Source organism: Pleurodeles waltl, chromosome 3_1, assembly GCF_031143425.1.
Source record: "Pleurodeles waltl isolate 20211129_DDA chromosome 3_1, aPleWal1.hap1.20221129, whole genome shotgun sequence".
NCBI lineage: Eukaryota > Metazoa > Chordata > Amphibia > Caudata > Salamandridae > Pleurodeles > Pleurodeles waltl.
This window is the reverse complement of record NC_090440.1, coordinates 1464774661-1464797497: the sequence shown is the minus strand read 5'-3', so window position 1 is coordinate 1464797497 and position 22837 is coordinate 1464774661. Positions and strand designations below refer to the sequence as shown.

Here is a 22837-nt window from a genome sequence, read left to right as displayed (position 1 = left end):
GTGCATAATGTCTCCCAAAGTCAAAACGAGCATGGTGCTAGAAGGCTGTTAATTCATACCACAAAGAGAAAGGAACAACAGAGAAAGGAGAAAATGGGTGAGGTCACCAAATGCAAGAATGTAGTCTAAAGGGATGACATACACTATCCTGCAAACCCACAACAAACTTTGGTTCCTGACATTATCCCACTAAGATATAAAAAAAAGAGTTAGACACAGTCAGTCTCTGTGTTAATGAAATGTGGAAAGACTGGGTCTGTAATGAATTCAACCATACTGATGATTTCCTTATTTATATCTACAGTTGCAATATATTTTGCGTGGCTGCCCATGCCCCATCATAGTATGGTTAGAACAACCAGAGTCGATAAGTGTGCACAATTATAGAAATTATTCATGATATGTACGTTACTGACATATTCCGTACATCGTAGTTACAGTAGTTATTCACATGTCCCTGTCATATAATTGTCATATAAGACCATCCAATCTGTTTCTTTATATATACACACATCTCTCAGAATAATACAGACCAGTCTATCAAAAAACAGCCAGGTGGCAACCCCAGTTGTGTATCAAACATAGTCATCTCATCATTTATTTAGAAATATAGATGATCATTATAGTAAAATTCACACATTTATCATTATGTACAATATTAGGTGATAATCTTACCTAGTCATTCAATTACTTATAAAGAATTCTTCATCTGGTTAAAGACCTTAGTCTCCGTACAAAATAATGCTATTTATGGTCATTATCAATCCTAACTCCACCACCTTTTGTTTCATAATCCCAAGGGCTTCTGTTCTTGTAATTTGATCTCTTTTCTCCACCTCTCAAATCACAATGGACGCTCTTGAATGCATGAAATTTCACACTGATCTTTGACCTGTAATGATATTGTTCCACAAAATGAATCTCTAAAGGAGATTTGGGGTCCAGATTCTTAATTCCTCTTATGTGTTCTGCAGTTCTCGTGTACCGGCTAATAGTACTACCCAGATATACTTTTGAACATTCGTAGGTTAAAAAAAAAAACACTTCATATTTCACATAACAGCAAAAAATAAAATTCTCTGAGTATTGTAATGAAATGTACAAATCTCATCCACCGCAAATCTGCACGCAGCACATTGACCACATTTACAGAGTCCTTCCTGGTTGCCAAGAATCCAACTCTTTTAGTTTAACAGGATAGATGTGACTCAGGATTTTTTCCAGTGTGACCCCTTTCTTGTAAGTAATACTAAGTCTGTTACTCACGTAGTTCGAGGTCATTTGTTTCTGGGTAATGGATGTCAATGTTTAGTAAATATTCTACTTCAATAAATAGCTGTATTCGAACATAAGATATGATCATAAAAGTAAATACATAAAATCACTCTTAATTTTAACGCTATTGAAACAATTCATTAATATTCTGGCCCTATTATGTTATAAGTTGAGAAATGATATGATTCCTAACATGGTTTAGATTAAAGTGTAATCCTTATTCTGGGTCTTCATTAGTTCTCCTGCTTCCTTTTCTTGCTGCCTCATTTAAAAAAAAAAAAATTCGCTCGGTTCTGTCATGCTTACAGGGTCCTTACAGCTTTCTTGATACGGGCTAGCCACAGGATTTAGAGACCAATGCTGCAGGATAAACAGTCCTCAATGATATGTTTGTTCATTTCGGGCATGAGGATTGCTCCATGTAGAGCACCATAGTAGCAGTGGGTCCAAGTTGATGTAGTCCTCAAAATACTTCAAGCCAAATATGAAATATATGAAACTCAGGCTATCGGGCCAGAGGCCTAAAAGCTTTCTACTCACCTTATTTTCCTCCACTTGGAGGCTTGAAACCTTTTTGTAGCCCCAAATGCTCTAGCCCTAAGTTAGAACCGAAAGACATTTCCTCCTATAAACTACTAAAAAGGGGGCCATAGGATTTTTGCCAAAAAAGGAAGCCAGGGTAGAAACAAACCCGTTACAGTTGAGGAATTGGATTCTGGTCCTGGATATATGCGCCAGCCAGGAGCCATGCAAATCGAAATGAGCACAAGATAAGAAAATTAGTTAACTCTAGTAAATGGTTTGCCATCTTTCATCAGAGTCTGCATTTTGACATTGTTTGCTCCGCAGGCCATAGCAAAGCTCTTGGGATTCACAGCCATTTTGAAGGAGGCCATAAAATCGATGTAGCCCTCTTGTAACAATTTCAGGGCTTTAGAGTTCTAGCAAGTAAAACTGCGGCATCTACACAGGTTAGGATAGGGATATTTTTAATCTTGGGAATATCTGCTCCCTTGGGCAACAGTGCTTCATCCAAGCCACTAACCTACAGAAGAAAAAGTATTGGGGCAAGGACGCACCCTTGGCACACCTCTCTACCTTTTGCAAAAAAAAAAAAAAGCGGTGCATTCGCCACCAGGCCCAGACGTGATGGATGCTGATAGGTAGCGATGTGGAGCCCTTATGAACTCTGTGAGCCCCTTATCAATCCCTAGGCTCCTCAACTTGGGCCACAGTTTTGAAAAAAAATGGTCCTTGCTTTGCTACAGTACATTTGTTAATTATGAGATACAGATTGTGGCATTGTTCCATGGTCCACAGCCCAGCTCTAAACCCATACTTGAGTCTAGAAAGAATGCCATTGTCCTCCACCCATACTAGCAAGCTTTTCAAAAATGAGCCTTCCTACAATCTTGACCATGGAGTCTGAGGGATGTTGGGCGATAGCAGCTGGGGTTACTTCAAGTCATTTGTTAAAATAAGAAACAATTAGGGCTGTTCTCCATAATTAAGACAGGGCAGTTTTGCACACCGGTTAATACAATTTGTGTCGGGGACATAGTTCCATATTTGACGAGTGTCCATCGGGACACCATTAGGTCCAGTAGCTTAGTTCGAAGGGGTGGCGTTGATTGCCTCAATAACTTTGTTTAAGGAAAATTCAATTTCCAGCTGGAATCTCGGTTGAGATTGATTTTTGCCCTCCTGGTTTGTATCCTCCAGACTGTATATATATGAAAAATGATCTACCGATTTGTCAGGACTTGTACTGGTGTCCAGTGATAAGTTATAGCCAGTAGGCGGTTTACTTTTATTTACCGTGTGACAGAACAAACTGTCATTTTTAGCCTTACATGTGGTAACTACTTATTCCTAAGTCATCCCAAGTGTAAATTGTAATTAATCTAATATTATGTACACCCCTATGGTGAGCTTATATTCCTTGTCACTGCTATTTTTTAAAACAAATCTCATATGTATGTCATCCACTGGGTTTCGGAGTTCATGTTCACTGATCCTTGTATACGGGCATGGGGGTCTTCCTTTATGGATCCTTTAACAAAGACATGGTACGGTAATGGTGTCCAATTCTAATCCTTGATCCAGCATGGAAATGGAATGCATGGCTCTGTTCTTGCATTCTTCTGTATATATGCACTCTATATTGGGTATAATGTTAACTTTATGGTTATTGTCCCTATTTTGGAATATGGTGGACAAAACCATGCATACCGCCTGTTGGAAACTATGTCCTTGAGCCAATGCATTATTTTTTTTCTTTCCTAATACATACACTTAATATATGCATGCTGAAGTCTGATATTTTATAAAGACTTAAGGGTTGTGATACAATTTGATACTGATATCTTTCATTTCAACTGATCTTTGAAATGTGACCCTCCTTGAAATAATGCAGTTTTTGACTCAAACTCATTAAGTGTGGGTACATCCATATCACACTTACTCCAGTATTGAACTTTCATAGATTCACATGCTTGAATCATTCCTCGTCGTCGAGATGGGAGTCCCGGTACAATTTTCACAAGTAATGTTAAAACATATTGAAGAGAAAAAGGCCCTAGGCCTCTTCAATTTCATAGTCTATCAGAGTCATTTTGTGAAAAGGACCAAACCTGATCCTCCACCAATCAGATGACAGCACCCTTCAGAACCTCCTGAGAGAAGCTCCAGCACCTCAGATTTTCTACTGCACGTCGTGCTAGGGTGTCTCCTCAGAGCTCTGCTCTGTCTTCACACCTTTATTCAGCTATTTTTCTCTCAGAGAAACTCATTTATTTGGATTTGTCAGCTATTTTTCAACTATGTCTGACAAGGAAAAGAAGAGTCTCTTCAGAGACTGCAAGACTTGTGGGAAAAAAAGACTTCATTCTGAAGACCCTCATCAAGACTGCATTTACTGCCTGTACCCAGATCATTCAGCCAAGGAATGTAAGATTTGCCGTACTTTTTCTTCTAAGACCTTAAAAGATAGAGAAGGCAGATTAATAATATGGCTGCAGAAACTAAAACATTGGAAGGATCCAGTTTCTGGTTCTGAGAGTGAGGAATCATCAACATCTTAGAGATCAGCTAAAAGGGCAAGATCACGCTCTAGATCTCCCTCACAAATCTCAAGAAAAGCCCTCAAAAAGACTGCTTCAGGGTCTTATAAGGGTCGCAGCCCATCTTCTTCCCCAACTAAACTCTCAAGTAAAGAGGGGAAAAGACATTCTTCCAGTTCTGAGAGGCACAGGAAATCTTCATCTGTTCCACCATCTGTGCCTTTCAAAAAGCCAGCCTCTGTGACTGGAAAAAAGGCCTCGTCAACGGATTCCCCGTCGACGGCACCGTCGGTGGGCGCATTGCCGACGACAACAGCTACTTCGGGATTTCCATCGTCAACGGCTCCGCCGGCGACATCGTCGACGAGAGCTGCAACGACGACATCAGCGTCTACGGCCGTCTACACCACGTCATCGGCGACGGCGCTGATGTCAGTGTCAGCCCTACCGTCGACGACTTCGTCGACGGTAGACTCGTCGGCGAGGCTTGAATAATCCAATGATGGAATAATGATGGACAAGCGCTATTTGGGAGACATGTGGATGAAGCCCTACAGTCAATCAAAACGGACACGGACACGGCAAGGTCATTAGGGACCCCGCAATATCGAAGATCGTCCTTTCGTCCTAGGGGGCGTGGCCAACCCTCTTACAGAGGGGGATATCAACAAAAGAGATATTCTTCCTATCCATCATCCTCACAACAGTATCGTCCATTCTACTCCCAAAGGCAACCGACTCAACCAGCCTATAGTAGACCGGCAGGCCGTGGACGTTCAACCCGCCCGGCCAAAGATTCAGCTCGTAAAACCTGATGTTTTCGAGGCGCTGGCTACGCTCAGTCCTCCTCCTGTCACCCTCGGCGGGAGAATTTCCTTATTCCTCAGTCAATGGCAAACCATTACGTCAGACAAGTGGGTCCTACAATTAGTTGAACGGGCCATACTTTAGAATTTATCCAGATACCTCCCTCCAACCCTCCCCGCAGGACTCCTTCAAGATATCCTCAGCAACTCAAAGAAGAAGTCGACAAGCTGCTTCTCAAGGGAGCTATAGAGAAGGTGCCTCGGGCTCAACGAGGAACAGGATTTTATTCCAGGTTCTTCATCATTCGAAAAAAGTGGAAGGATTGGAGGCTGATCCTCGATTTAAGGGAACTAAATGTATACCTAAAAAAGCAATAGTTTTGAATGATCAGTCTGCAAGACGTCCTTCTGCGCCTCAATCAAAGAGATTTTATGTCATTACTAGACCTCAAAGACGCATACTTCCACATACCCATCCACCCTGCCCACAGAAAGTATTTGAGATTCGCCGTAGCCGGGAGCCATTATCAATACAGCGTCCTTCCCTTCGGACTCAAATCAGCCCCAAGAATATTTACCAAATGCCTAGCACCAGTCGCAGCCTTTCTCAGGAGAAGAAAGCACCAGGTTTTTCCATACTTAGACGACTGGTTAATAAAGGCAAAGACTTAGACAGGAGCACGCAAATCAACAAGAAAGTGCGTTTCCTTACTGACCAATCTCGGATTCACAATCAACTGGGAGAAGTCCAACCCTCTACCAGTACGCAATATTACTTTTCTGGGAGAAAAACTGAACACAGAATCTGGCATGGCATGTCCCACGTTAGAAAGACAACAAAGATTACTGACCCTAGTGAGTTCCATACAGAGAAAACGAAAGGTTACTGTCCGTCTCTTCAAATTAATGTTGGGCATGATGTCTTCATGCATACCTCTGATCCCTCTGTGTCGGCTAAAGATGCGCCCCTTGCAGGAGCAGCTAAATCGTCAATGGCTCCAAGTATCAGGCACCTTCGAAGACCAGGTACAAATAACTCCGATAATGATCAAAACTCTCAAATGGTGGTCTCAAAAGCATCATCTGTCAATCGGCCTCTCGTTTCTTCAACAGCCAGCCCCGTGGACCATAACAACGGATGCCTCACTGGAAGGCTGGGGCGCAGTGTTACAGGACCTGAAAATAAGTGGCAAATGGCCAATCCATCTGGCATCAATGCATATCAATTGGCTAGAACTCAGGGCAGTGCACCTGGCCTTACAAGCGTTTCTCCCAAGAATCTCAGGATCGCGAGTGGTAATAAGAACGGACAACACCACTACGATGCACTATCTCAACAAACAAGGAGGCACAAGATCTCTCACCCTCTCCAGGGAAGCCCAAGCGATCTGGAACTGGGCCTCGCAGCAAGGCATCACACTATCAGCGGTACACTTGCCGGGAATAAACAACAAGACAGCAGATGCACTCAGCAGGCAGAAATCGGACTGCCACGAGTGGGAGCTAGACCAGACAGTACTGAACCAGATTTTTTCCCAGTGGGGAACACCAACAGTGGATATGTTTGCGAAGAAGGACAACACCAAATGCCGGTTCTTCGCAAGTTAGCATCACCAAAAGATCTTGCGGGAATGCGTTTTCGATAGTGTGGTCAGACATCTTTGCTTACGCCTTTCCTCCCATTCCGTTGATCCCAAGGGTCCTCACGAAGATGAAAACAGAACCGTGCACTCTCATACTGATAGCCCCGTACTGGCCGCGCCAACATTGGTTCACGGAGCTCCTCATTCTGTCAGTCAAACCTCATATTCCACTGTAGCCGTTACCTCATTTATTAACAATGAACAACGGCCAGGTTCGGCACCCCGATCCGCAGTCAATGCGGTTGTCAGCATGGCTCATCACCACAGAGAGTTTGCGCATTTGAACATCCCGCAGGACTGCAGGGATATTTTGTCAAAGGCCAGAGCGGATAGCACTAACAAGACGTATCAGTGTAAATGGAAAAGATTCTGTGCCTGGTGTCATCAGCGTCGAATCGACCCTCTACTCTCACCACCAGAAGAAATATTGCCGTATCTCTTACAGTTAGCTCAATCTGGCCTAGCACACTCGTCCATTAAAGTTCATGTGGAAGCTATAGCTGCATACAGACGTTCAGATGACACACCCTTGCTCTTCTCTTCTCGGCTGATTAAGAGATTTCTAAAGGGGCTTTTTCAGGGTTTACCCTCCTTTCAGACCACCACCTCCTTCATGGAATCTGAACATTGTTTTGGCACAACTGATGAAGCATCCATTTGAACCGATCCACCGTGCTTCCCTCAAATACTTGTTGTGGAAGGTTGCCTTATTGATAGCTCTTACATCAGCTAGGCGGGTCAGTGAGGTGCACGCGCTGTCCATCCAAGAGCCGTTCTTGCAGCTTAAACACAATAGACTATTAATGCGCACTAACCCGCATTTTATTCCAAAGGTTCCGTCAGACTTTCACATGAACGAACCTTTAGTCTTCAAGTCTTTTTTCCCTCATCCGTCTACTCCGGCAGAGAGGGCATTACACTCTTTAGACGTGAAAAGATGCGTTCAATTTTATTTGGACAGGACTAAATCTTTTCGGCGCTCTAATCAGCTATTTGTGGCGTACAGTGCTCCTAGGAAAGGGTGCTCACTATCCAAGCAGAGTATTTCTAGATGGATCGCCTCAGCCATTCGCTTTTGCCATCAGGCAGCGGGCAAACCTTTGCAGTCATCTGTGCATGCTCACTTGACGAGGAAAGTCGAGGCACTGTTTGCCGTAGTACCACTACAAGACATATGTAGGGCAGCAACATGGAAGAGCTGTCATACCTTTACTAAGCACTACTGCTTGGAGTCCCTCTCTCACGGAGAGGTAGCAGTGGGCCAGGCGGTTCTCAGGAATCTCTTCAGGTGAAGGTGAGCCACTTCTCCTACATCCCTCCATCCTAGAACAGGTATGCACATTGTTTACATAAAAAAAAAAAAGGGAGAAAAAACAGAAATGTATATAAGGATAAGAGAACGCTATCACAATCACATAAGTAAGCGGGTTTACATACATTGATCATGTTACAGTAGTGTCTTATGATAATTTCTATTACTGTCTTATTCTTCGAATTTCATCATGTATCTTCACAGGTATATCTGTATATATTAGAGATAAGTATATATATATATATGTATATATATATATATATATATATATATATATATATATATATATAGACATATGTCAGTATACTTATATACTTCATCATTTTATGCATGATGATAATAAGGTTTTGTGGTTCAAGATATTTTGTTTAATAAAGATGTTGTCATTTTACAATGTGCATAGTTATTGCTTTCTACTCTGATTCAAGCATGTGAATCTATGAAAGTTCCAATACTGGAGTAAGAAAATAAGTTACTTACCTGTAACTGTAGTTCTCCAGTATTGGAATCTTTCATAGATTCACATGCTACCCACCCGCCTCCCCGGAGAAGCTCACTTCGCCTCTTTCTTTCTATTTATATATATATTCAACATAATATACGCACTTGTGCTTGGAAAATCTGAGGTGCTAGAGCTTCTCTCAGGAGGGTCTGAAGGGTGCTGTCGCCTGATTGGTGGAGGATCAGGTTTGGTCCTTTTCACAAAATGACTCTGAAATTGAAGAGGTCTAGGGCCTTTTTCTCTTCAATATGTTTTAACATTACTTGTGAAAATTGTACCGGGACTCCCATCTCGACGACAGGGAATGATTCATGCATGTGAATCTATGAAAGATTCCAATACTGGAGAACTACAGTTACAGGTAAGTAACTTATTTTCTTCTCTTTGGTTTTGGCACATAATCTAATGAGCATAGAGATGTGGGCATTGTTGTATGGAATGATGCTTTTAAGGTGAACATTTTAATTGACACTACATGTCCTGGTGAATGTTACCTTCTTCCCTTGTCATGAATGATTACTTTTGTGGATGGTGTCTCATTCTTTCTATCAGTTTTGAGGACAGGTGTAAAAATTGCCTTTCTAGGGTGATTATCTTTTGTTTATCCGCGTTGTGAAATTTATGTTTGTTTAACCCCTTAGCTGCTGGGCCTTTACCCCTCCCATTGCTGAGCCCTTTTTTGACTATTTGGGTTAGTTTGTGCTTAGGGCTCCATATCTTTTTCCCCAGATAAGGTATCCAAGCCACATCTGTGCCATATTTTCACAGAATCCTGTGGAATCCAAATGTACCCAGGGTTTTGTGGATTCCCCTGGAGGAAACCGTGAAAACAGGTAAAATATAGCTACATTTTGAGTGTTTTGGGGAAAAGTAGAAAAAAGTGCCCTGGATAGAAGTTTCTGTTTTTTTGTAAACATTACATCCACAAACGGTTTCCTGTGCTAAAGTCACCATCTTCCCAGCTCTCAGAAACATGCAAAGCTGAAAAACAACTACCACAGTTTTAGCACCTTTCAGTGGGGTAAGTCATTTTCTTATTTTTTTGTGCTCTCAGCCTACTTCCAGTTTGTGATGGAAACCAGTGTGAAACCCATGAATGACCCAGGAAAACTATGTATTTCTGAAAAGTTGACAAAATGCCAAATTCACCAAGAGTCCATATTTGTAGATCCCTCAAGGTTTCCATAAGAAACTAAGGCCCTCATTAAGACCCACAGAGTCGCTGTGGCTGGACCGCCACCAGTGTGGCAGTCCGACAGCCACATTATGACTGATATGGTAGCGCTGCGGTCGGACCGCCAGCACAGCCACTTTTCCTCCACAGGATGGTGTGGTGGTCCTAATCCACCGCCCTGGTGATTACAACTCCCTTCTCCGCCAGCGGTTTTATGGTGGTAGCACTGGCATAAAACGGCTGGCGGAGACGGGGTGCAGGGATCCCTGCACTGCCCATGCACTTGGCATGAGCAGTGCCCAGGGTCCCTTTGGCCAATCCCATTGCAAAGCTGACAGTGAAACTTTGCGATGGGTGCTGGTGTACCCTACGCACTACAGCATTGCCGCTGGCTCTATTAGAAGCCGGAGACAATGCTGTAGGCCGTTTCCCGATGGGCCAGTGGGAAACTCGTAATGGCCTTGGCGGGGAGGCTGCCACATTGGTAGCAACCTCCCCATCAGAACTTCGGCGAAAGGGCTTTTCCCTCCGCCGAAGTCTTAATGAGGCCCACAGTGTTGAAATAAAGAACTAGGAAAAAACAGCCATTGTGACAATGATTTACAGAAGCAATATACCATTATGTTCCGTAGGCTCTTTTGGATGTAGGATAAATAGGATTTTAGGTTCTCCAAAATTCGGAGGTACCCAGAGCCAACAACCGAGCTGCACTGTACAATGGTATATACCATTGCAAACGGGTAAATATGTAGACTGAAAAATAGGTATCTAGGTAACCTATTTATTTCTGAAATAGGCACAAGATATGGAGGTTAGGAGCAGTGGTTATATGTACATCTCTAAATTTGTGGGTACCTGTAGGATTTAGAGCAGAGGTCTTCAAACTGGGGGGCGGGCCCCCGTAGGGGGGCACCAAGTGATCCCAGGGGGGCGCCAAGCTCTGGCCTAAAGAAGCTATACACAGATAACAGTGTTTTGTTTTAAGCAGACACATGTTCTTGCATTTTAAAAAAGGTAACAGTACTTAACTGCAGTGTTTAAATACGTCTAGACATATTTAAACATTGCCATATTTATAAGATATTTGTGAAAACATCTGAGGGGGGAGGCAATGATTTTATTTTTCAACTGAAGGGGGGGGGGGGGGCGGCATTAAAAGGTTTGGAGACCACTGATTTAGAGGGTATTTTTCATAATGTCTTAAATTTGGAAGGCACAACTGCATTGAAATCCAGTTAATAACAACATCCTATTATTCAATGTGCCAACATATCTTCTGGTAAGAAATGGTACATAGATACATCTTTTCCACTCAAAACTGACCCTTTTTTTTTTTTTTTTGCAAAATAGATAGCTGTGGATATTGGGCTCTAGCTCAGCTGGCATGAACGTAAAGCAAACAAATCTGCACTTTTTAAAAACTAGACATCTAGGGGAATCCAGAAAGGAGTGACTTGTGTGGATCCCATGAGTTATTTTTTTGTTGTTTAACCAACAGTGCCCTGCAAACCTCAAACTTTGCCTGAAATCACACACTTGCCTTACAAGTCTGTGATAAAAAACCTCAGGAATTCTCAAGAATCCACAAAATTCCTACCACAAAGCATTACTTCACTTGTGCTGATAAACCTGTTGCCCAACTTGTGTGTGTCTGGGCCCACTGCCCGCAACAGTAAGAAATCAAATCAAAGTCAATGTGGGCCCTTACATGGGGACCAGCGCCCTCTCTTAGCCTCCCCAATGTAGGCCAATGGTCACCACCCACACTGGGGAATGTCTGCAGGTGTGGGACATTGGCCAACACCCGCACCAACAGGGTAAATTGTTTTTAGCCCTGATGAAGTTCCATGGAGAAATCCAATAGGAACAAAATGCATTGCCATGAAGCTTTTATATTTTATGAAGATGAAGAAATAGAGTGGAACATGAATGACTTGTATTAGACACATGAATTCTAATATTCTTCTGGATTACATTGGCTAACTAATATTATGGACAATCTAGGGTGTGAAAGTAGAAACTATATTACTCTCTACTTTCCCTAGATCGATGAAGCAAACATTGTTCACTATGTGTCAAAGAAATCCCATTGTCTTTCATGAATTCTAACAACATTTTACTCTGGCAATTCTCTCCTGCTACTGTGCCATCCCTGGATGAACCTCCAGTGACTGTCCAGATGCAGATGACCATGGGATAAAATAAAATCCTTTTAATCTTTTTGAAAGTTTGGCTTCTTTAGGAGATATTGTGGCTCAGCCACTGCAAAAACAATGGTAAAACAAGTCTGTTGCCATCACAGCTTACCAGCCCTCACAGAGATGCCACAACAAGTCATTTATCATGTGGGTACCTAGGGAGTATACCAACGGAACTCCAGTGTTCCAGAATATACCAACTGCTGACATCTCACTTTCTACTGTTCTTGGGTACTACCATCCCACACTGCAGTGTGTGATGCCGGATAGAAATCCCTACCAGTGCTACCATGACAAGCATCCATCAGAGCTTGGATAACTCTGCCACCCCATATAAAAATAGTGTTAAGACACTAAGGCCCTCATTACGAGTTTGGCGGTCTTTTTACAAGACTGCCAAAGCTGTGGGTACCAGAAGACCGCCAGTGCTGGTGGTCTTCTGCCCACCATATTACGAGTACTGAAGGATTTCCGCCACATTTTGGGTTGAAATCCTCCAATAGTTGTGCTGGCGGTCGGAGCCGCATGGACGGTTTCACCAACGGCCCCGCCAAAAGAACTCCACCAGCTGTATTACGAGCAGTGATACGGCCTGGTGATGTCCTGATGGCAGGGTGCTGCCAGCGGTGGAAGTGCCCTTTCCCTGCCGGACAAGGTAGGTTGATCCTCCGACAGGAGCGGGGGGGTTGGAGAGTGGGGGTTGTGTGTGTGTGTGTGGGTTGTCTGCATTTATGTGTGCATGCGTGTGTGTATGCATGTGTGCATGGGTGTGTGTATGCTTGGTTGAATGCGTGTATGAATGTTGAAGTGAGTGCGAGCATGGATATTGAAGTGAGCTGCACTAGAATGGGGGGGTGAGAGTGCTGCAATAGAATGTAGGGGAGGGGACGCTGTTCTGGTGGGGGGGTTGGGGGTTCTGGTATGGAGGGGGTGGGAGGATATTGGGTTTGCAGGGGGGTGGGGGAGTCATCTGCTGATGACAGGAAAGAAATTTCCTGTCACCCGTAGCCTTTCTGCCAGGGTTTCCTTGGCGGTGCTACCACCGCGGAAACCCTGGTGGAAAGCAGGCCCCTATACCGCCGGCGGTCACCATTGGACCTCCAGGTCGGAAAGGCTGATCTCCGGCCTGGCAGGTCCAACTGCCCTGGCGGTACAGGTAGGGATGTGGCCGGTTGGCAGAGGCCAACCCTGTCACACTCATAATATGGGGGTTTTCACAACCAGCCCAATAGGTGGTGAAACCGCCACCTTTGGCACTCGCGGTCAGAAGACTGCCAGGGTCCTAATGAGGGCCTGAATGGTTTTTCACTTTATCCGGTACCTGTAAATTCACACCTTATAAGTAAGTTAGTTTGCCTTCCTGCTCCCAATAGCTTTTGCACCACAAGAGGGCATTTAAATCCAGTAAGCCTTAGATGAGTTTACAGGGCATGATTAGAAGCGGTAAAGTATTGTGGCTGAAGTTAGGAGATTAATTTCTCTTGTTCTTCTGCTAGGGTGGGTAAAAAAAATTGTCATTTCGTAAGTTTCAAAACTGTTGCAGAGGTTTAGCACATGGAGGGAGACTTCTGCCATGGAAGGATGATGTTCGGGAAAATCGCCTATATGGAAGTCAAATATTTATTACTGACCGCACACTGAAGGGAAAGTAAAGATGGGTAGTTAAGGTGTAGTGGACGATGGTTGAGGCTTATCCTCCAATAGAATTGTATGATGACAATTTAAGATGTCTCATGGATCCAACTTTCATTGTAGAAGCCAAGAGAGAAGAAGTTTGAATCGAAAACGCATGTTTGAATTGAAACATTTAACTTTTCACTTCTGTAGTGCCTGATACCGCTACTCGTTGTGTGCTATTGATGTGAAGATCACATCTGCGCACCCTGCCTGTAGGAATGAGATGATGTTCACATCAGAACCTCCCACTTCGAAGTTAGAAGTGGAGTTTTCCTTATTACACTAGCAAAGTGTTCGAACTTTGTTTTTTGTTAATTACATGTCGCATCAATGTACGCTGATATTATCACTCGGGACCCTTACAGAACCAGAGTCATTTGACCAAACTATAAAGCAGAGCAGCCAAATTGGCCAACAGGGGTCCTCTGAGCTGAGTGAGATATTGTTGGAAGGTGAAGACCCTTTCCTTTCCAACTGTAGCCTATGCAAAGGGATTGCTTTTGGGGGATTGCTACAGGGGTAGACTCTTCCAGCCTGTCACCACATAGTTTACCTAGTTGGGGGCCACCCCCTTCTGATACATGCGCAAAGTCCCCCACTATTCTTCACTAAAAGACCCTTTCCCTTCCCTGGAAAGAAAAGGCCATATAAGGGCAACCTATGGTCTGGCACGACAAACCCAATCACGTAGGGATCTGAAAATGGTGTGTGTACCCCCGCCCCGACAGCCAAGTCCCTATCAAATCACTAGATTTGCTTTTTTTCTGGAAAGGAGATTAGTGAACTCTGTCTACTCCTAGTAGAAGTAGGAAGGCCACATTTTTTTTATATCTTTATCATTGTTTTGACTAGAGAAATTGGTTACCTTGTACATATAGTTTCAGAATTAGTGATGTGTAGGTGTAGACGGCGCCATTGCGCCACATCGCAAGTCACTAGATTGGCAAGTAAAATGATTGTAGCAAATCTGAATATCATAACCAACCAACCTCTCGGTCACAGGTGGGGGAATTGTAAGAGCATTGTAGAACATTTAACTAACTCAGCCCATTTACCTTCCACCCTTCTCACCACCATCACATATTTGATATATCCTCAAGAACCAGAAAAGTGGAATTCTCACTCTTGAAATTGTAAAGAGTCTTTAAAAAAATGTCTTTGCTTTTGAAAGAAAAGAGGTTTCAGTTTTTAAAAGAGAAATGTTTTGTTTAACTCCATTTTTATAAAAAATAACCCAGTTGAACAGTACTTTGCCATTTGTAAAAAATAGACATATTTTGACTAGTTCCACGGACCACCATTGCAGAGCAATTCACTAACCTCGAGTATTCTTTCAACCTGTACATTTCGGATAAAGCTGAAAGTTTGTCCTGGATATCCTATGAGAAAAACGTAATGACGGCTTGAGTATGAAGTGTGCCAGCTGTCATAGGGGAATAGCACAAGGGAAAAGCACTTGGCAGTCGAGGTAAAACAAATGTAGTGTTGTGAAAGGCGTAACACTAGAAATTGTGCTGTCATTTCTTCTGCAACAAAAAGTCAGATCTCACTTTATCCAGAATGCGGTAATCCTACAAAGCTTCATAAGTTTGAAGGCATCCTTAGACTGCATCACAAAGAAGTGATGTATTCTACCTTACACTTATAAACGAACTCATAACCCTATGTTCATCATTTCGTGTTTGCACACTGTAAAGCCACTTGTTCCAATTATTACTGAATGTACATGTTTAGAAGTATAGATCCCACGCTTATTTTCACATGGCCTTATGATATCTTAACTATATTTTCTCCTCTCTTAGATGGGTCTGGGGAAGACAATTCAAGCAATTGCAGTTGCTTACTTCTATAAAAGTGAATGGCCTCTGCTAATAGTGGTTCCTTCCTCTTTGAAGTATCCTTGGATAGAGGAGCTAGAGAAATGGATTCCAGAATTATGCCCTCATGACATCAGTGTAATCGAAAATAAAATTGACATTGGGTAAGTAATGTTTTAGTTGTTTATGCAGTGTTTCTGTGATGGTGCTATGTTGGAAAAGTAGTCCAAAGTAATGCAATTCAATTTTTTGACAACCCTACTACCAGAGAACTGTTTTTATACCTCTGAGTTTTTGTAATGTTTACCTTTTACTATTTAACAACAGTCTCACAGCATAAATCCCTAAAACTGCAATTAATTCGGATGACAGGAAAACACTTCCTTCTTAGAAGAGTAATAACGTATGGTTGGAGGTAAAACATAAATGTGTATGCTTTACAAATGTTCCTATTTATTCCGGAGCTCTTAGACCTAAATCAGATTTTTAGATAATAAACAAAATACTATGAGAGTATTATGTTGAAGATCTCTTGATTTTATACTTGAAAGAAGAAAGAGACAAAAGGAAGGTAAATAAAAAGTTATTTTCATTTTTATGGGCGAGCACAAAGCACTCTGTTCCATGCTTTAATCTCTCTTTGGGCTTCTATCCAAGCCCATGCCACGTCAGTCACATTCATTGGTTCTTGGGCTTGCCTTTTAAAATCCGCTTGCTTTCATTGGTGAAAGGCATGCATATGTCATGCCTTTTCTGGTGTTTAGCCCACCTACACCGCACGGGTAAACTACTGAAACCATTCGAGGGAATGGTATTTCATGGTTTTTCCATTTTCAATTCCAGCGCTGCATTTTACATAGCGCGATCGTGGTCTGTTTTTTATCCTTGTAATTTGTGTGGCAAGAAAAGTCTGGTTAGGAGTTTACAACGCTAATAACTCGAGCAAATACGAGACCTGTTGCATTGCAAATGCTTGTTTTCATGGGAATCGATCTAGAATATGTAGGGTTTGGCTACAGATTGAAAAAGCAGTGCAAATAAAAATGATCAAGTTTGATACTTCCAGTTTCTGTCAGTCCATTGCCAAGAGGAGAGCCTCTCTGGTATTGCGAAGGGTGCAGCTGACTGAATATTTAAGCATTTGAAAAAAAAAACATTTTTATTAACATTTTCCATTTTAAATTGAAAAATCCCTTCATCAAACTCGTACCGAAAGTCTCATTACATCCAGTACTGCATATCGTCTTGCCGTTATTTGAGCGTACAACATACTGCCTACTTTCATTTCTTGTCCTTCCAATTGGTTTCCTTCAACTGAGTCGTCTGTGCGTTTAGGATGGGTGGTCATTTAGTGGACATTGGAAGTCTCTGCTTAGTGACTACCACATTTCCAAGTCTTCTGGGAGCCTCTGGTCCTTCCTTTTTAGTTTTTAGCGGGTATCTCAGTCACTTCCCCTTCCCCTGCATCTCTCAACCACTTATCTGTACCCTGGGCTTTGGAGCGGAACCAGTGTACTGCCATTCACCTCCTTGATGTCAAGTTTATGAACATTTTCTTTATTTTTTTTGGTGTGACTGGCATCAATACCCAGCAAACAATCCTGTGAACGTTTCTGTAGTCATACTCGTATCCCTTAATAGTAGTGATTCACCACCTGTTGCCAAAAATTGTTTATTTTCAGACAATTCCAAATCAAGTGGTAATCAGTGGCCTCTACTTGTTGGCATTTGGGATATCCCCGGTTCTTGGACGGATGTATATTGTGCATCATCACCAGGGTGATTTATGTCCTAAGTGTAAGCGCTTCCTCCCAAATGTAATATGTGGAGCCAGTACTACAGTACTTTCCCATTTCTTCCTGACTTCTACAGTTTTTTCTATTTTTAGGGAAAACACTGTTTAGGCTTTTTGCAATAGCAAAAGCAGCTGTATTAACATAACAATACAGGTCTGACATCCATACATCAGCCAGCTTGAAGGACAACAAGCTCATATCCACCAATGCCCGAGAAAAAGGTCAACATAAACCACTACAGTGTAGCTCAAGAGAAGACAAACATGCACATGCATTTCAGAAGGGTGGTGCACGGGGGTCTCCAGACTGCCGCCTTCCCTCTCGTAGCACCAAGAAAGAGAAGATAACACACAGAGCATGACAATTTCAGCTATCCTGATATTCGTCATGAGTCAGACCTGCATCCGTGCATACCCATATTAAGGCATGGTTGTGTAAGCGGTGGGTAAATGAGGAAGGAAGGCCGCCCGAGGCCCCTGCGAGCGGCAGGCCCAGCCACAACCACAACCACGAGTAAGGGATCGTGGAGTGCCCATGCAGGACCAGATTTAATTGTCCAGAGACCACCTAACGTGTGTCCTTGGGACACGAATGATGCCCCTGTAGGCTGCACACTAACCCAACACCTTGGCATGTTTCTGAGGGTGTATGCAGTATCCCTAGCTTGGGGTCCTGAGGGAGCACCCCATGGTCAACACAACCTCCTTCCAAAAGGGCCACAGCACCCTCAAGTACAGTCCCAAACCATGTGGAGCAATGTCCTGGGGCCACGTTCGAGCCTCTCTTCCACAGCCTGGATCTAGTAAAGTGGGACTGATGTATGTACTGGAGTTGGATAAAGCAATATTATGACGCAATGGCTGATTTTCCAGGTGCCACCAGCTCACCTCGCTAGTCCATGGCCCCCTGAACGGCTCACCTTTTAGTGGATTTTTTATTACATCTGCTCTTAGCGCAGCATACACCCTTGTTATAACTCCCCTGCCTTGGTCTGTTTGTAGCAGCAAATCTAATATGTGTGATCTGCGCAGAACCCTTTCGACTGTTCCCCAAAGTTTCTTCATTGTTCTTCAGATGACATTATAAATATATGCAATAGTTAAACTCCGTGCATCTTTACTAGCTAGAACTTCTGTCTTTTCACATAAACAGTACTTGGGTATAGTTGCGATGGTAGGTCTAAAGAATTCCTACCTCTCTAATTTGTTAGCAATTTAAAGGAAGGAAGTTAATGTGAGCATAGGAGTGAAACTTGAATATTTCTCAGAATTCTCTCTGACTCTCACTCTATTCACTTTTACCTCCTACATCTTATATTTTCCACAGATGATGAAATCCAAGATGGTTCTTGATGAATTAGGATTTTCAAATCCTGAATTTTTCTAAGTTGCACAGTTCTTTTCCCACTCTTTTCACAGTTTCCTTTAGCAAAACAATATATTTAAAAACAAAAACATTAAAGAAATAATTATCTAGTGTTTTGTTATTTTAGCTCATGTAGGAAATGTAGAACATAGCAATTTAATAAACGTAAAACATTTGTCAATCAATAGATTTGTAGAGTGCTACTTCTCACCGTGAGGGTATCCAGGCTCTAGCAGGGTCCATTTGATTAGCTGAATAGACAGATCTTTAGGGACTTTTGGAACTCTAAACGAGATGAGAAGGTCGGTAGATGAAAGGGTAGCTCATTCCTTGTCTTCGCTGCTAGGTAGAAGCAGGAGCCACATCCGCATCTGGTATGTCGGATGTAGGGAGTGAGAGTTAGCAAAAGGGATGTGGAGCAGAGGTGTCTGGTGAGCTGATGGAAGTTCAGGCACTAGTTCAAGAAGGTGGGTCCGCAGTTGTGTAGGGCCTTGTATACATGGGTTAGGAGATTGAACTGGCATCTTTTCTGTACAGGGAGCCATTGTAGTTCCCTGAGGGTAGGAACTGGTGTGGGTTAGTCTAGGAACATGCAGGACAAGTCTGGCTGCAGTGTTCTGTCTGGTCTGTAGTCAGTGGAGGAGGTGAGCTGTAGTCCAGTCAGCTGGAAATGAGGGTCTGGGTGATGGTGCATTTGGAGCTTTGGGGTAGCTGTTTAAATATTTTTTGAAGTATACAGAGGATGAAGAAGCAGCAAGAGGAGAAGATGAGTTGACCTAAGTGGTCATGGTTAGCTTGTTGTCCAGAAAGATGCCTAGGTTCTTAGTGTGATCAGTGGGGGTAGGAGAAGGTCTGAGTTCTGAGGGATGCCAGGATGAGCCCAGAAAACAGTACCTCTGTCTTTTCTATATTGAGCTTCAGGGAATTGTCCTTCCTACAGTTAGCAACGTCTGTCATGCAGTTTTCAAAGTTGATCTTGGTGTTGGTGTCTTCGGAGAGGGAGAAGATGAGTTGTGTGTCGTCAGCATAGGATATGATGTTGAGTCCGTGTGTTTTGCAATGCTGGCCAGAGGTGTCATATAATTGTTTGAAGGTGGGGCTGAGCAAGTATCCTTGGGTGCTCCACAGATGATTCCCATGGGTTTGGAAGTGAAGAGGATAAGGCAAACTTTTTGTGTTCTTTCTGTTAGGAAAGAGGCAATCTATCTGAGGATGACTTCTTGGATGCCCTTGTTGTGCAGCCTTGTGATGAGTGTGTGGTGGTAGACCATATTGAAGGCTGATGAGAAGTCTGGGAGGATCAGAGCAGCAGCCTGTCCTCTGTCAAGTAAGGCTCAGATGTCGTTGGTAGCTGCAGTGACGGCTGTCTCAGTGCTGTGGTTGCTGTGGAATCTGGATTGGGAGGAGTCGAGTAGGAAGTGCGAAAGGGAGCAGGGATATCAGTTGGTAGTTGTTGAGTTAGCTGCGGTCTGCCAATGGTTTATTTAGTAGCGTGTTAACTTCTGTGTGTATCCAGTCCTAGGGGAAGATGGCTGTAGCAATTGAGGTGTGGAAAGAGGTGGTAGGTATGTGGCTGGCTTCACCTAGGTTGAAGATTTGGTGAGGGCATGGGTCGATTGGGGCTCCTGAGTGAACCGAGTTTATGATGGAGGTGGTGTCATGTGTTGTGAGCTGGCTTCATTTGTTTAGTTGGATGTCTGTTCTGGTAGTGTGGTTGTTGTGTTCCTTGAAGAAGTCTGTGGCCTTGGGCTGGGGTTCGAAGTTTCTGTAGATGCTTGGGATCTTTTTGTGAAAGAAGTTTAGAAGGTTGTCGCAGAGTTCCTGTGAAGGGATAATGTTTGTTGTAGCTGAGGGGTTGGAGAATTCCTTGACGATATTGAAGAGTTTTTTGCTGTTACAGGAGCCTGATTCGATACGTGAGGTTAAGGCCTTTTTCTTTGATTCTGTAAACTGTCTGCGATAAAGGTTGAAGGCTGTCTTGAAGGTGGTCTGGTCGGTTGTGTCCTTACTGGTGTGTCATCTCCTTTCCAGTTGTTTACATTGTTGTTTAGCTTTTCTGAGGTCTTCAGTGGACAAGCTAGCCTGCTTGGTGGACACTGTGGGTGTTGTTGCCAGTAGAAGCAACACTTTTGGAGAAGTTGGTGATCCAAATGTTGATTCAGATGATGATCCAATTATTATAGTTTTTGATGTTCCGGTCCAGCTTGTTGGAGGAAATGGAATGGGTTGAGGACATTGATCCATATGTCATTTGAGACTTTGCTCCAGCTGCCGTAGGGGGTGTTGAGTAGACTGGGGACAGAGGTCCATGAGCTGATGATGTTGAAGTAGATGACGGAGTGGTCAGTCCATGTGAGTATCATGGTATGACTGTACCTGTTGTGGTCTCTGGAGGTGAAGATAGGGTCTAGCCTGTGGCCTGCTGTGTGCGTGTGGTCGTGGATGAGTTGGTTGAGTCCAATGTTGTTCATGCTGTTGAGGAGATAGGTAGTGTGATGTCATTGTGGTCGTCGAGATGGAAGTTGAGGTCGCTGAGGAAAATGTAGTTGTTGGAGTCTCTGGCAAGGCGGGAGATGAAGTCAGGGATGATGTTTCAAAAGGCTGGACGTGATCGTGGAGGAAGGTAGGCCAGGTTGCCGAAGATGGTGGTTTTGCTGTCTGTTTGGAGTCAGGAATTGAGGTGTTCCTTGGCTTGGGTAATATTGCCATTTGTTGTGGTGCATTGGATGGATTCCTTGTGTATGATGGCGATCCATCCGCCAGGGTTGTTTATGCGGTGGGTGATCTTGTACCCTTCAGTTTTTGCGGTAGCAATGTCTGGCGCGGAAGTGGTGAGGAAAAGGACATCAGGTGTGATGGTGAAAATGAGGTCCCAAATCTTGATGGTGTTTTTGCTTAGTGAGCATATGTTGAGAAGGGCACATGCGAGTTGGTGTTTATGGTCAAGTGGTGCCTGTGGTGTATTCAGGATGGTCGGTGGGCTGGTGTGTGTGCTGTGGCAGGTGAAGTGTTAGTGGGTGCAGGTGAAAGGTTCTATCATGCATGTGAGTTGGCACGGTGGTAGTGTTTGGTTTCCAGGGTGTAGAACTCTGCAACGGTGTATCGTCAGGGGATAGGAAGGCCAGGGTCTCTAGTGCTGGGCATGGGTGCAGACGAGCTTGCCATTGGGGTGCCGGTGGGATGCCCGCTGTGTGGTTGTGCTGCAGCCCACATTAAGTAGGGCCTGGGGTGGGCGGGGATTCTGTTGGCAGGAAGAATAGTGAGTGGGAAAACCCAGCTAGTAGCAGTATCCCTGGATCATTATCAGGGGTGTGGAATTTATTAAAATATCTACTTGTCCAGGGGACAGGTTGCTTCTCAAATCTACTTGTCCTGTAAAAAGATCTACTTGTCCCTTTGGTGCCATGTAGTGTGGGGACAAATTATGGCAGCAATCTCATTATGTAAGAGCTCTAATAATAGCATCTCTGATTATGCCAGGGCTACTACCATAGTAGGGCTTGAATACTTGCAGTTTCAATCCCTACTGTAGCAATTTCCTTATTTTGCCACCTTTCTGCAGATCTGCATACTGGGGCTGGAGGAAGCAGTTAGCAATAGTTCCAGGGCTGGAATGCCTTTGAGTCTGCAAACCTACTAACCTGCAGGTTTTAAAGATTTTCACCAGCTTCTCTCTAATATTTTCCCATAATAAGAAAGGTTGGACATTTACTCCTGACAATGGCAGAATTAGAACTTCTTCCAGGGTTGGGAAGAAAGTGGCCGGAGGGAAAATGAACTTGCAAATGCTCAATAGATTTTCACATGAGCAAATCTACACATGCGTATTTACCCATGATAAAATACAGTTCACAAATATTTTATAGGGGTACGACATATACCATGGGTGCACTTTTGTGACTTTCTTTAAGAATTTGGGGCCACATGTGGGTAGGTTCAGATTTGCGACCCGCAAATTGCGAGTCAGAGCGACTCGCAATTTTCGAGTCGCAAATCCGAATGTAGGATGGTGTCCCTGACACCATTTGTGATTCGCAAGGGCTTCGCAAATGCCCACCTAGTGAATAATCATGAGGTGGGTCGCTATTTGCGACCCCCTTGCGAATAGCGGCCCTCACAGGGATGGTGGCCTGCTGGAGACAGCAGACCACCATGTCTGTGACTGCTTCCTTAAAGGAAAACGAGATGCATTACAAAAACGAAAAATGAA

The 22837-nt window shown here is 43.5% G+C and overlaps 1 protein-coding gene across 2 annotated transcripts in view; it reads left to right on the top strand.

Moving 5' to 3' along the window:
* Nucleotides 1-22837, top strand: part of ZRANB3 (zinc finger RANBP2-type containing 3) — a 744981-nt gene that overhangs the window by 275882 nt on the left and 446262 nt on the right. For both annotated transcript variants that reach the window (XM_069225060.1, XM_069225059.1), the window contains one exon: nt 15452-15630. In XM_069225060.1, the coding sequence (XP_069081161.1) occupies nt 15452-15630 (179 nt within the window). The remainder of the gene's footprint in view (nt 1-15451; nt 15631-22837) is intronic.